The sequence below is a fragment of the Delphinapterus leucas genome, chromosome 8, assembly GCF_059928025.1.
Source record: "Delphinapterus leucas isolate spDelLeu-1000000601 "Yukka" chromosome 8, BTC_Dleu_Yukka2, whole genome shotgun sequence".
Classification (NCBI taxonomy): domain Eukaryota; kingdom Metazoa; phylum Chordata; class Mammalia; order Artiodactyla; family Monodontidae; genus Delphinapterus; species Delphinapterus leucas.
The window spans coordinates 75,997,188-76,012,540 of record NC_143136.1 but is presented as its reverse complement, the minus strand read 5'-3'; the positions used below and the strand labels follow the sequence as shown (position 1 = coordinate 76,012,540).

The following is a 15,353-nucleotide window of genomic DNA, read 5'->3' as shown; positions in this document are numbered from 1 at the left end:
CTCAGAGAGCTTTAAGTGATTTTTACAAGCTGTTTAGTAGTGGAATAGGAAGCCTAATTTATATATTTTTCAATTATATAAAAATGTTGCCTCACCAGTATTAGTTTGCTATGAAAGGAAGTAAAGTCAATTTCATATAGTAGAATAAAATCCCTACCTTCCTTTTCAGTCAGAACTATCCACTGGCATTTTAGCAATAATGCTTACAGGTATTTTTACATGAACAAACATTTGAAATACCTGTTTCCATTGTAGATGTCATAGTACCTTAATTATCAATATCCTGTTTCCTCAAAGTAAAAATTTTACAAGATTTTATTTCCCCCATTTTTTTCCCTTCATTTAAGGTTCTCTAGTTCTTCTCTATGACTTCTGATAACTACATATGAAACAGCTCAGGGTAGGCATTGGGGATCAGCAACACAGTACATTATAATGATAAATAATGGGGACAGAATTTTTATTTTTAATTTCATAGTCCTTTCTTAATGCAAAGAAAAAAGTAGCTAAATATGGCCTAAGAATGTGATAGGAATCAAATTTTGTTTCAATATGTAATCTACTGTTGTTAGAAATAATTGAACAAAGTTCATAATCTTAATTTACTTCAGCTCTTAATATATACATGCATTTATACTGATCCTTTTTCATAAATTTATATAAATTAATACCCTGAACTGGCAAGTATACATAAAGAATTCATGAGAGTGATTGCTCTTGGAGAGAAATTAAAGGGTACTTATTCAATTAAACAATAAAGGGTACTTACTCATTTTATTGTTTCATATACTAATGGATAAAAACATCAATATTTGTTCTTTATTCCAGGTAGTTTGCTTAATATTTAAACATCTCAAAATAAAACCAAGTAAATATATTGGGAAATATACTTTTTATCTTCTCTAAATAAGTGATGTTCTATAATTTTTTCTCATGAAATATTGTCAGAAACTAGAAATGTTTGAAAATACAGAATGATACTTACTGTGTGCATGTCTATAAAATGTACAAATCACTTTTTAGTCTAATTTTGTTATCTTCACATATAAATATTTCTGGGTGCTACTCCTGATATGATAATGACTATGAAGACTAGTATTGGGTCACTGTCAGATTTCCACCATGACAGTGAGATTGATAAGTTGTTTAGAATCAGGTTCCCAACTAAAATAATAGAGACATCATGGCAAAGTAAAAACAACAACAAAAACAGAAGTTAGAATAATACCAACTTTTCCCTACAACTTCCTAGATCTGTGTGCCAGGAAGGGCAAGAGATTTAAACTCTCTGAGCATTATACTCTTTGTCTTTAAAATAGACATAAAAATATTCTTATCAAGATGATACTGATGATTAGAAATAATATGGAGAGAGAGCACCTAACATAGTGCCTGAGATGGGCATTTATTTTCTACATAAATTTCTTTAAAAGCTGTCTGGAAAAAGACAATATATATGTCATAACAACTGATTCCCTGGTAATATAGAACTGATAATAATTATAAGGTAAGATTTTGGAAGGATTCAGTGAAGGATTTAATTTATCTTCAGTATGTTTTTTGAATTATGCAGTTTATTTCTAATTCTAAGTATTGCATGTGTGATTGCTAGTCAGAGGAAAAAATACAGAATATCTCTTTATCCAGACTATACCAGGCTTAAACACAGTAGAAATTATTTATAAAGTGACAAAGGGAGAATAGAAATGAAAGAAGAAAGACTGTCATTACTTGTTTAAATTATACTTAACTATTGGAAAGATGCATTTTTTAAATTCATCTATTATTTTACACTTTAATAACCTTTAATAGATGTCTGATAGTAAAGGTAGAGGACAGTAATGACTTTTGCAACTTATAGAAAATTGTACCTTTTGACTAATATAAAACTGAAATGTAATATATGGCTTTAATTTATTCATATATTTCCAGTCTTCACAAAGGAATATTCAGAGGCTGACTGATTTAAGAGTAACTTAGTCTTAACATATGATTAATGAGAACAGAATTGAGTTAATCAGAGTAGCATAAGGTAAATGATATCCAAGCAACATAATATATAAATGGCAGCATTTCACATCTTATATCCAGCATCCAGTTTCAGAAATTTGTATAGCAGGAATAGAACTTGCAACATCACAGTGGCCCAGATTACTGATTTTAGCATAGGATTTCTGAAACTTGAACAAAAGTTCATTCTGGCCCTAAAGGTCCAGAAGAAGGGAATCTCTACAATGACTTTACATTATACAACATAGAAATATTTTCAACTTTTATTCATTTAACAAATACTTGGGATGGTTATCTTTGCTTTCATTTATAAAAGCCAACTATTTTGGCTCGTTTTACATTTCTGTACGTGTAATTTTATTTCATGCTTACAGCAGTACTGTAAGACAGGTGTTGCTTTTTATATTTTACTCTACAGAAGAGGAAAGTGATACGCAGTTAAGTATCCTTCTTAAGTTAACAAGCAAAATGAATTCCTTAGTTCAAAATGCCTTAACATGTGCTTCTACTATGCGTAATTTATCAAGGACTTCCTTTTTGCTTTCAGGGATGACTTGTCAAGCTCGAACATCATACACTGAAGATGAAGTTCTTTGGGGCCACCGTTTTTTCCCTGTAATTTCCTTAGAAGAAGGATTCTTTAAAGTTGATTACTCCCAGTTCCATGCAACATTTGAAGTCCCCACGCCACCTTACAGTGTGAAAGAACAGGAGGAAATGCTTCTTATGTCGTCCCCTTTAATAGCACCAGCCATAACTAACAGCAAAGAAAGACATAATTCTGTGGAATGCTTAGATGGACTAGATGACATTAGTACCAAACTTCCATCTAAGCTGCAGAAAATTACTGGAAGAGAAGACTTTCCCAAAAAACTCTTGAGAATGAGTTCTACAACTTCTGAAAAAGCCTACAGCTTGGGCGATTTGCCCATGAAACTTCAACGAATAAGTTCAGTACCTGGCAACTCAGAAGAAAAACTGGTATCTAAAACCACCAAAATGTTGTCTGATCCCATGAGCCAGTCGGTGGCTGATTTGCCACCAAAGCTTCAAAAGATGGCTGGAGGAGCAGCCAGGATGGAAGGGAATCTTCCGGCAAAACTAAGAAAAATGAACTCTGATAGATTCACATAACCAAACACCCCTTCAGGCATTATTTACTGTTTGATTTGGTAATAGTCCAATATTTGGCTGATGAGGTAATCCTCTTTAAGGAATCTGAAAGGTACATTTTTTCCCCCAGTCATATATACGTATTTAAGAACCTTCCTTTTCAAGTATTGCTAATGTGCAAAAGATAAAGTTGTAAAGGGAGGACATCAGAAGGAAGTTCTTATTAACGGGCATGTATTATCACATCAAGCATGCAATAATGTGCAAATTTTACATTTAGTTTTATGGCATGATTTATATATGGTATATTTATATTGTATATTATGGAAAATGTATATATATATATTTAAAGGGGTAGTACCCTGCACAACATTTCTAACATACGTATTAAGCCAAACATGAATTGATAGCTTTCAGGGTGATAAAACTATATATATATATGTGTGTGTGTGTACACATAGTTTTATATATACACACACATATATGTACATATATATACATACACATACACACACGTACATACATATATCTGATAAAATTGTGATGTTTTGTTCAAAGCTGTAGTTCTTGTGCATGTTTACTTTATTAGGCTAGGAAGGCTTCTGGCATTAATTATTAATACCAAATATTTTAGCCTTAAATTATTTGTCATTTTAAAATCTGATTTAATGTTTTCTGCTGTTTAAGGTCCTGGAAGGTTTTCAGTTGTTCTTTATACGAGGGAGTCACACAAGTCTGTGCTACTTATGGCCCTGCAAAAATATAACCATTATATGTTTAACTTGTAAATTTTGAAGCATACTAATACACTGACAATTTCTTATGATTTTTAAAAGTTGCTAGTACTGGGAAAAAATAAATATTGCCATTTTGAGAGTTGGTCCTTTCCTGGACTGATTAAAGTCTGGTAATCTCTTTTACATATGATCTAATACAAATATGAGCTCTGAACAAATGTTGAATCACTGTAATAGTCAGTAGCGAAGTTATATTGAATATATTGGAATCTGTGTGAAATTACATAATTAATGGTCCCTGTTTCAAACTGAGTCAATTGGTAACATTTTCACTCTTTTTCTCAAACTTTTGTCATTTTAAAAATAAGTAATTTATCTTTGAGGAGATAAAACAATACAATGAAACAGATGATAGGTATTTATGTGTAAAATATGTATGTCTCATTGAGTCTCTTTTAATGCCATTCTCCTGTTTGTGGCACTTGTTATAGCAGGACAGACTCTTTTCCTCACCTGGGGAACCTATTTCATCCCTTGCCTGTCACTCAATTCAGAAGGAATGTTTTGTATATACCTGAGAGAATTTAAAATCAGATAACTTGAAGATATTTTACCCATGTGAGTTTTTTGTTTTGTTTTGTTTCGGTAAACACTCAATTTATTGGTGTCTTGGATCTCTGGCCCACCAAAATAATTTTAGCAGTACTATTTTTTGAACCCAGAGGTTTGATATTTATGACTCATTAGTAGGAATCAAAACTATTCCTCAGAAGAACACATGAAAAATAAAGATTTGGAATGCAGAGATTTTAATGAAAATTTACAAGTGCTTCTTGTCAGAATATCATGGATTTTCCTATAAAGCTTTTTGGGGTATTGCAATCTAAGTCTGTCCAGAATTAATCTACTTCTCCTTATAAATTGTAAATCCTTAATAGCTGGTTTGGGCTCCCACCATTTCCCATTGTTTTTAGCAATCCTGTGATGATTTTCGTATTGGAAAATTATTACATCAACAGTTCTATCATTGACTACAATAATACCTTCTGGCTACCTCTGTATCAACCAAATTCTGCAGGTGCAAACATATACCAGGGAATTGTTACTGGCAAAATGATCAACCTTGAGCATCCAACCACTGTGAATAGAGCTGGTTGCCCTAACCCTTACCCCCAAACTTTCTTATTTACTGGATATAGGAAATGAAATAGTAGCAGAGAGAGAAGGGGACCCAGGGGTCACCGTATATTTATTATCAGTGGAAGAGACTGCACAGATCATTTAGTCCAACCACTTAAAACTAAACAGAGCCATAATTTAATTTAGAGAGTCATTTTAATTTGTTTTTGGCACCAAGAGGATTATGAGACCAAAAATAAACTCTCCAAATATATTCATTCATTCATTCAACAAAATTTTTGCATGTCTTTAATGTTCTAGGCATTTTTAGCTCCTGTAGATTTGGATATGACTAAGTCAGAGGAGGTCACTGCCCATTCAAACACTGCATATCAGTAGGAGTGGGGGGAGGGGAGACAAAAAACAAATGACACAATTTCAGAGTCAAAATATCAGTTAAGGGAAGGAAAACAGGGTAACATGATGGAAAATGACTGGGTGAAATAAGAATTGATTATTTTAGAAGAGGTGACTGGCTTAGGGAGGGGGTGATCTTTGAACAAAGACCTGAATGATGAGAAAGAACCATGGTTGTCAAATTTTTCTTAGTGAATGCTATTCCTTTAACTTTCCCACATATGTATGGGAAAGGTATGATTTCTGCATGTAATTGCAGTTTAACCCCTATTGCTAAGTTGATCATAGGTCCCGGTTTACCCAGGAGAGTTCCAGTTTATACCTGTTGTACCTGTGTAATTATTACTAATACTCCCTTTCACTCTTATAATGTCCTGGTTTGGATGATATATGGTGACTCTACGTTTTTGTTGAAACTAATTTATGAAGTCTGATATATTTGGATAAAAATAAAGAATTGCTTTTTCTTCTCATTTTGCTGATTTTTTTGACACTGGTCATTCCAAGCAAAGTCATCTCAGTTTCATATATTTTAGCCTGTAGGACTTCTCATCAAAGTGATTTCCTGTAACATTTGTTCAATCTGTACATGACATGTTTTCCTAGCAGTGAAAAGTTATGCATTTTATTGACTGAATAAAAAATAAACCTCTGGTATTTCCATTTCAGGAATTTGTAAGAGCTCACATCAAAGGGAGTAAAAGTTAACTTAAGTCAAGATAATTTTCAGCCCACCAGTGTGGTGACTGAAAAAAAAAAAAGCAAAATCTAATGTGTTCATTGAACTGAATAATTCAACTTAACTAGAAACTAGTCCCTTTTAATGGGATTTTCATGGTATAGCTCCTGTCATGGTAAAATATTTCATTCTGTTTATCAAAATGATGTAAATTAAAAAAACAATTATTTTGATAATGCCTATTTTCAATTTAAATATCCTCAGAAATATGTGAATATGCTTTTGTAAATATATATTAAACTAAAAATAAGGATATTTTATTATTATTTCTGAAGAAATTCTTATGCTGTTTTAAATTCATCCATATATGGCATTAAATATTCTGAAAAATATTTAGTTGTCTCAGTACTCAAGAGCCACTTTGTGGAAATAGAATGGAACCATAATGGATGATTTCTCTGGGAGGAAAAGTGAGATTCTGGGGAAGGTGGCTTATGTTCTATTTGAATGAAAGTTTCTACCATTTCATACCATGAAGAGAGTTCAGTGTGACTGCACAGCACATCTGTGAGCTCTATTCCGAGTATGTGCTTGAGTTCTGTTGTACATATTCAGATTAGCATCAAACTAATTGCATTGTCCAGCATGCAGTTTATTATTATTTAAATGTACAAGGTCATTTAGGTTACAAAAGCAGAAACTTATGTAATCAATACTGCAAGTTCAGTTTTATAAAAACTGTATTAAACTTTCAAAATATGATTGGGTTAAATTTCTGTAGCGTGCTCATCATTTTTCTACTTCCCAAGAGTTAATTACTCACATTACTTGATTTGGTTTATCATAAGACTTTTAACTCCTAAAAATCAATGATTAAATGATTGAAAACTTATAATTCAGTCATTATAAGTCATTCCTTGAGGGTTACTTTTATTTTGGCTCCTTACTGGTGAGATGCTTCAGCAATATGGAACCTGAATTTAATAATACAGATTATTTGAGACCTGCATTTCTTGGAGGAAGCTTCATGACCATCTTACGCTTTGCTGAACCTGAGTCTCAAAAGCCACAGTAAGTAAAGCAGACAAATACACTGTTTTCCTGATTTTGTTTAAATATCAAATCACCTTTTAGAAAAGCGCTCAGTTACTTTTTCTGACAGTGTTTCAAAGAAAAAGTGTTTTCCTAATTTTAGATCAGATGAGTTCAATATGTCATATGTCCAGCTCTCTGACACCTCACAGAATTAATCTGCAAAGCCAAGTTCCTGTAGCTTCTGACCTAGAGGAGTTCAAAAAGGATGATCCTCCTCATCCAGTAGAATTTTTTTCCAAATCATGATTTTTTTTACCTGAAAAGTTTTCTTGAAATCATGGCTGTTTCTGAATATTCAGGCTGTGTAGGATCAATGAACAAAAGATATGGTAGGGCCCATTATCTCTTCTCATTGCTTACTAAGATCAGTATCCAATATAACTCTTGCTTATCCTTTCCCAGCTCCACGAGTCAATTACTTGCGTGCTGATTTGCACATAGTATTTGGATCTTCACAACAGCTCTACATGGTAGAGATTATCCCCATTTTACACTTGAAGAAACTGACTCTCAGACAGGTTGTTTAGAGAATCCACAAACCTGAGTAGTCTCTGCGCTCTTTGGTGGTTCTACTGATATGCAATTGCTTCTTCTGGATTTTCCATTTGGGGGCGTTTTCTGTTTACTTTACACTGTGGTAGATGAAGATCTGGTTCTATTTCTAAAACTTGCTGCCCACCATACCTCTACTACATACACCCTACCCTAAATTCCCAATATTGTTATATTGTTTTCATATTTTTAATTAGATTAATTATCAGTGTTTTAAGTTCTACTGCATTTGAGCCCATATGTTTTGATCATTTTACTCACCCTCACAGCCTTTTCCTCCCTAGAGTTGATAGTCATTTTTTCTTTGCTTATTTATACATGTACTTATCACTAATTTAGCCACAGTGTCCTTTCCGATTATAAATACTTTCCTGTTAATTCTTCAAACACATAAAATATTGGAACAGTTTTCTCTTCTTGACGAAATCCCTACCAAAGCATCCTGATCTGCTCAATTTTGTAAATTTCTCTCAATTTATAGCTGTTGTCTTGGGATCTCCTTTTATCATCGTCATGGGGATTCCATTCACCTCTTTCTAGGTATAGAAACCCTGTTTCATGGTAAATATGCAGTTTCCTTGGTTTACTCCTTGGTTTTCCTTTTTCTTTTTTATGTTTTTTTGGCCATGCTGCACGGCATGTGGGATGTTAGTTCACTACCAGGGATCGAACCCGTGCCCTCTACGGTGGTAGCGTGGAGTCTTAACCACTGGACCACCAGGGAAGTCCCTAATCCTTGGTTTTGATAAAGCACATTTTCCAGGAGTTTCTCAGGGGGAAAAAAAAACCTGGTAGTAAACTTTTTGAAACCTTGATTTCTTTAAATAAATTAATTCTTCCCTAATAATTAATATTAAGAGTCTGGACTAGTGTAGAAATGGCGTTCCTTCTGAATTTCAGCAACATTGTTCCTTTTTCTTCTAGTTTCCAGTGTTGCTATTGAGATGTCTGATGCTATTAAGTTTTAATCCCTTGTGTGAAACTGATTTCTCCCCTTAAAACTTATAGGATAGTCTAATCTTCCCTGGTGTTCTAAAATTTCAAAATTTCTGCCTAATTGTGCATCCATTTTAATCTTTTGCCATGTGCTTTCAATCTGGAAACTCATGCCCATCAGGAAAATTTTCTTAAGTTTTTTTTCCTTTATTCACTCCCTTCCATCTTCCTCTGTCCTTCTTTCTGGAATTTTCATTATTTGGATGTCAGAACTCTTGGAATGATTTTCTAATATTCTCATTTCCTCTTTTATTTATCTCTTTGTATCTTTTCTCTATTTTCTTGGAGATTTTCTTAATTTTATCATCTATGACTTTCATTTATATCCATCTATTTGATTTCACTTATCTTCCAAGATGTTCATTTCTCATAGAGTAGTCTTAATTTTCAAGAACTTTTTGTTGTTCTCTAAAGGTTTCCTTTTTTAAAGGGTCTTTTTCTTGTATCATAAGTGAAGGATTTTAGCGCTCTCAAATTTTTGATAGTGTGTTTTAAATGTTTCTTCTACCTTCATTCTGTTTCTAATATCTTTTAATACATATGATTTTGAATTTATTTTCTATGGAGGCAACTAAAAAGATTATTGAGGCTCTGTGCAATTGTATGCAGTATGTCCAAGCATACGTAGTCTTCACTTTTCAGTGACATGGTTGGACTATTTATGGAAGTTATTGATAGTATCTTTAGGTTTCTTCTTTAAGGTCAATGACATTGCCCAGATAAGACTCTTTTAATCACCTTCCTACAGAGGAGGTACCTGGCCGCCATTGTTCTGAGGACCAGTTGAGTTGATTAAAACAAAGGAAAGTCTGCTTTTTAAACAGACTTTCAAGAGTTCTTCTTGCTACTGTCTCCTTTCCTGACCTTTTTGCCCTGCTATGCCTTTAAAATTCCTCTACTATTGTTTCAGTAGTTTCAGGAAGTAGCAGTAGTAAATACTTATATTTAATCTACCATTTTGAGAAGACAGGCCAGCTTAAGTGTATTAGTTTTCTATCACTGTTATAATCAATTACCACAAATTTGGACCATAAATAACACGAATGTATAATCCCACAGCCTGTAGCTAGAAGTTTGACATGGGTCTCACTGGGCTAAAAATCAATACGTTACTAGGGCTGCAATTCTATCTGGAGGCTCTAGAAGAGAATTCATTTCCTTGATATTTTCAATTTCTAGAGGTCATCCATATTCTTTGGCTCATTGCCCTCTCCTTGCATCATCAAAGCCGAGAAAGTTGCATCTCTTTGTGCCTTTCTTTCATAGTCATATCTTTTTCTGACTCTTCTACCTTCTGCCTCCACTTTTAAGGACAATTGTGATTACACTGGGCTCCCGTAAATAATCTAAAATAATCTTCCCATATCTGTCCTTAACGTAATCACATATGCCAGTCCCTTTTGCCAAGCAAGGTAACATATTCACAGGTTCCAGAGATTATGGTGTGGATTTCATTGGGCACTGTTATTCTATCTCACTAATCTTTCTTACTTATCCCCTTTTATATAAAAAGAATGTAGTTTCAACAAAATATTTTTCCCCATATCAAAGTATATTTAAAAATAGGGGCAGCGTTTATTTTCATTAATGACGTCCTTCCTTGTGAAGAAACGTATTTAACAAGACATTATTTAATTATTCTCTTAGGAGTCTATTTTTGTCCTAGTTGTGAGAAAATGTCTGACCAGGCTTTATTTTCCAGTTCTTCACAGAAGTGGAAAAAACAAACAAAATAAAACAACAAAGCAATGTTTCATTAAATAGATTGAAAATAACGTCCATAACTTCAATGTCCTGAATCTAAGCTTGTACATCAAGTCTACTTTTCTTGGTTAGCGTCCTATGCTTTGGTCTTAAAAAATATCAAAGGTGGATTTAAATTTCAGTACGTAACTTAAAAGCTAGTGTCAGTATTTGTTGGCAGAAAAATGTGTGCCACACAGACACTTAAAATGTATGAAAGCTTGTGACCTAGAAATTAATTTTAGAAAATAAATTCCATTGTATTTTAACCAAAAGAACAATGAACTGTATGCAGAGACATTGGATGGGCCCATGGGAGTTGGTATTTTGATCAAGGTTTACGTTTCAGTGGCTGACTGAATGAGAAGGGGAAATCAGAAAATGTCACTTAGATGAAGTTTTATTTTTATAAATCAAAGTTGATAACATGTCTTCTACCCAGTATTCCATTATTACAGTGATATGGACTTACAGTGATAAAGACTTGTAAAGTCTATGAGATATATGGCTTCTTTTTTTGTTAAAGCTTCCTAAATAAATGATTGGTTTTTATAATCAACTTTTATCTCTTCTCCCTCTTACACTGATGAAGTGACTTCTTGGTTTCATAAGCTATTTGTATTAAAAGGAAAATTGTGCACAGAATTGTTGCAGGAAGGGGGGCCCAAGAGTGGGCTCTTGTCTAACACTCGGAAATGAACTGTCCGAGGAGACACATGTGCTGACAAAGCAAGAAACGTTATTGGGAAGGAGCACCCAGGCGGAAAGCAGCAGGGTAAGGAAACTCAGAACTGCTCTGCTGTGTGGTTTGCAGTCTCGGGTTTAATGGTGATGGGATTAGTTTCCGGATTGTCTCTGGCCAATCATTATGACTCAGGGTACCTTCTGGTGGTGCATGCAATCACTCAGCCAAGATGGATTCCAGCGAGGGGGATTCTGGGATGTTGGTAGGACATGTGGACTAGCGTCTCCTTTCTCCTTTTGACCTTTCCCATATTCTTGTGGTTGGTGGTGGCTTGTTAGTCCTTGTTAGTTCGATCTCTGTCGTAAGATAACTCGTGCAAATTGTTACTGTCTTTGCCTGGCCAGGGCAGGCGGTTTCAGTCAGTGTTTCCCCTAACAGAATAAGACAATTAATTATATTATAGACTTGTATTTTTGTATAGGTTTGACTTCACTGGCTCTCACTTTCCCTGTATGTAAGATTTATAGTATGAAACTATATTACATTAAATTCTGAGATTTGTATTTCACATTATTCAGAATTTTTCTTAAAATATCTAGATTTGGACATGTGGATGAACTCTCTCATCCACCTGTGGTTTTTTGACTAAGTTGACTCATGTTTAATGTCAGACACTTTCCATTCTTGATGACTTACAGAGTTGATATTTAACAGTAAAGAAAACATTAAGTGGCAGATATTTGGTAAATTGAGATCTTTTCTGTGATAAAATATACAGTTTCTTAAAGAAAGTAAGATTAATGATAAATCTTAGGCTAGTTAGTGGATAAAATAATTATTGATGATTAAGTTGGAGGACAAAAAAAAGTTTGCATGGAGAAGTATACATTACAGTTAGTCTTGAAGCAGGTAGTTTCCCTCTTGGATGAGAATCAAATGTTGGTACAGTTGGAATGGAGCACTAACTGCGAATGACCAGTATTTATACCAATATTGTATTCTGAATCCATAAGTTATTTTTTAGTCACTGGTTATATATTTTATCTTGTTTCTTTTCCCAATACCTTATATTAATATTTTCCAAATTGTCAAGCATGCCTTTTATATAAGGGAGCTCTTACTTGAGGATGATGGAATCAATTTTACCTTATGCTGAATCTGTACCACCTGTTGTCCATTGACATGAACTTTCTGGTCACTCATCCAGTTTGAAATTAACTTCAGGGTTGCCACGTCCACAGAGACCCATCATCTTAAAAGCTTCAAATCAATAAACACTTGTTTGGTCAATTTTGTGTGCCTACTATGTTGTGGGTGTTATGATATACACTAGGGTTATAGAAGGTAATAAAAGCTTTTCAAACTTGTTAGAAACGACTGTTAATGAAAATACACTGTTCTGAATGTTTTGAAGCATAACTGCAAAGGATACTATGGGCACACTGAGGAAGAAACTGATCCAATTCATATCAGGTGTGGGATTGGGGTGGGGTTAAAGAGGGTGGAAGGATCTTGAAAAGCATTTTGCAGTAAGGGTTACTGGGATTGTGTTTTCAGAGATTTGGAGAAATTACATAGATAATGAAAAGGAGAAGTAAAGGAAGAAGTGTTATAGATTCATAGAGTCTGGAAAACATGTGTTGCAAATATAAGTAGCTCAGAAAGACTAGAACATGGGGTATGATCATGGGGTACATTAGATCATGGAGTACATTAATATAGGAGATAATCAGAAAGGTAAGTAGGGACCCATTCATAAAAGACATTATAGCCCTCAAAAAATAGTTGGGTTTTTACGTGGAAGACAACTTTTAAAGATTTTGAAAGGACGATGGAATCAGATATGTATTTTAAAAAGTTCATTCTTCCAATATACACAAGGGATAAATAAACTCCACAATTTTTATTTCATTGGAACCAATATATTTTTCATTATATTTTATTTACAGCTTACACCCCTCAGAATTTATGAGGCTTGCAAAATGTTATAGGAGAATATAAGCAAGACTGAATACACAGAGAGATGAGGAAAAAAAACATATTCTTACTGTAAAGTTAATTTAAATACTATAACTGAATGTAATATTTCACTCCTGGCAAGTAGAGGGAAAAAAAGAAAATCATTTTATGTAGTTCCCCTTATCTGAAAAGGAAAACGCTAGAAATTCCCCAAAGAACAACCAACAATTTCAGATCTTTTTAGCTCTCATTATACTTTCACAACATTGTCTCTTTCCTCAACCATTGCAGTTAAGCACTCCAAATTACCTGAACTGGTCCCCAAAGGAAAGTGTTATTTGAAAGTGTATTTCCTCTCTTTCGTTCACTTGATACATTTAAGAGCATTAACTTGATTTAAAGAAAGATGGTAAAATTCAAACTCTGAAGAAGCAAATATTAAAACAATATAACAGTTTTAATATTGGCAGCTTGCCAATCAAGAGGTTATTTTTGTATCAGCTATGTGTTTTAGAGGAAGAACTCCTTTCATCTCTAATCCAAGACGGAATTTCAGAAAAAGCAATATCTGGTGTCAGCACATAAGTTTGAGTAGCTTGGAATAATATTATAGACTTTCCATTATTTAAAATTAATAATTAAAGATTCACTGGTTAAATCACTAGAATTTAAAATTTATGCAACAAAATGTCTTTTTCCGATCATTATTTGCAGAGAAATAAAATCTTGATTGTTATTAGACATCACTCAAAGAAATAAATGTTCTTGCATTGACCCTTTCATTCAACCTTGGGATTCAGCATAGTGACCCACCAATGTAGACCACATCCCTGGAACGGTGTGAGCTTTAATAAGATACAAAACAGAGTTGCTGCTTTACAATTTTAATTTATAGCTTTTACCACATCTAGGGAAAGAGAAATAAAAACAAAGCCAATCAATGGTATATATCTTGGTGTTCCCCAAATCATATAGATCATTTGAAATTTCAATAAAATTGAATTGACCTCCCTAATCAATATCTGGAATGATGGGCACAGATACAGTGTATTCTCTGAGTATCTTGGTTGGGTTAGACAAATGCCAACCTCCACTTGGTTTCACCATATAACCCTGGTTTAATTTATACATAGTGAGAAGTGAAATAAGCATGGCAGACATTTTTTTTGCCATACTAAGGTAGATTTAATTTTAATTAAAGGTTTAACTTTCATTTTCTTTCAGAATAATTCTTCAACTTAGTGTGCTTTCTTGGAAGAAATTCATTCCTGAACTATCTGAGTATTCAGTACGTTTACTGGTAGCTGACTTGGCAAAAACCAAAAGGGAAACAATAGTGAGAAGCCTAAGATAAGAAAGCAAGTCAGCCAAACTCCATCTCAAAGTAGTTTAAAAACATCTGAATCTCTGATCACTATTCCAAGTACTTGCTTTAATTAGTGTTAGAATTCATACCTATTCAGTGCATTAAAAATAACTAGATCATAGTTTCAAAATAATAAATGACCTGATATATTTTGGTGTACCTATATTTATACACATTCCCAGAAAGTTTGAAATGTAGAAATAATACTCTTTTTTTGAGAGGGAGGAAAGAGACTACAATAATTATTTTAGCTGTTTGCATTCACATATATAAATGATTTCAAAATAAATATGCAAGTTGTAGAAGAATTATAAAATACTCATAATTTTTTAAGACAAGAGGAGGACTATTTTTGTATTTATCTGTGAATGAGACACTCAGGTCCTAGAATAATTTTAGTTGAGTCTAGAAGAGGAAACTAGTATCTAATGCAGAAATTTCAGTGACTCTAGTCTGCACCAGACCTCCATGTAAACAAACTGAATGGTTTGAATAGATTGCCACATACTGTGACTTGATTGTCATTAATTCTTTACAGGAAACAGGTGACCCCTTATTTACCAAAGTGTAGAACCATTTTTTGTTCCATATTCATCTTCCAGATAGAAGTTACTCCTATGCCAGTGAGGACATATTGGTATTGAATTACATCACATTCTCTTCCAGGACTATGGTGCTGGGTGTGCAATTACTGTTCTAACTATCCTCAGAAAGTTTTAGATGCGTGCCCACTGAACTTTTTATTTTTTAACATCTTTATTGGAATATAATTGTTTTACATTGTTGTGTTAGTTTCTGCTGTATAACAAAGTGAATCAGCTATATGTATACTTATAGCCCCATACCTTCCCCCTCTTGTGTCTCCCTCCCACCCTCCTTCCA

The 15,353-nt window shown here is 33.7% G+C and overlaps 1 protein-coding gene across 1 annotated transcript in view; it reads left to right on the top strand.

Annotated features, from left to right (window-relative positions):
* Window positions 1-14,390, top strand: part of KCNJ3 (potassium inwardly rectifying channel subfamily J member 3) — a 169,270-nt gene extending 154,880 nt beyond the window's left edge. The window contains exon 3 of the mRNA XM_022569742.3: window positions 2,558-14,390. Within this exon, the coding sequence (XP_022425450.1) occupies window positions 2,558-3,144 (587 nt within the window). The 3' untranslated portion in view covers window positions 3,145-14,390. The remainder of the gene's footprint in view (window positions 1-2,557) is intronic.
* The last annotated feature ends 963 nt before the right edge of the window (window positions 14,391-15,353 follow it).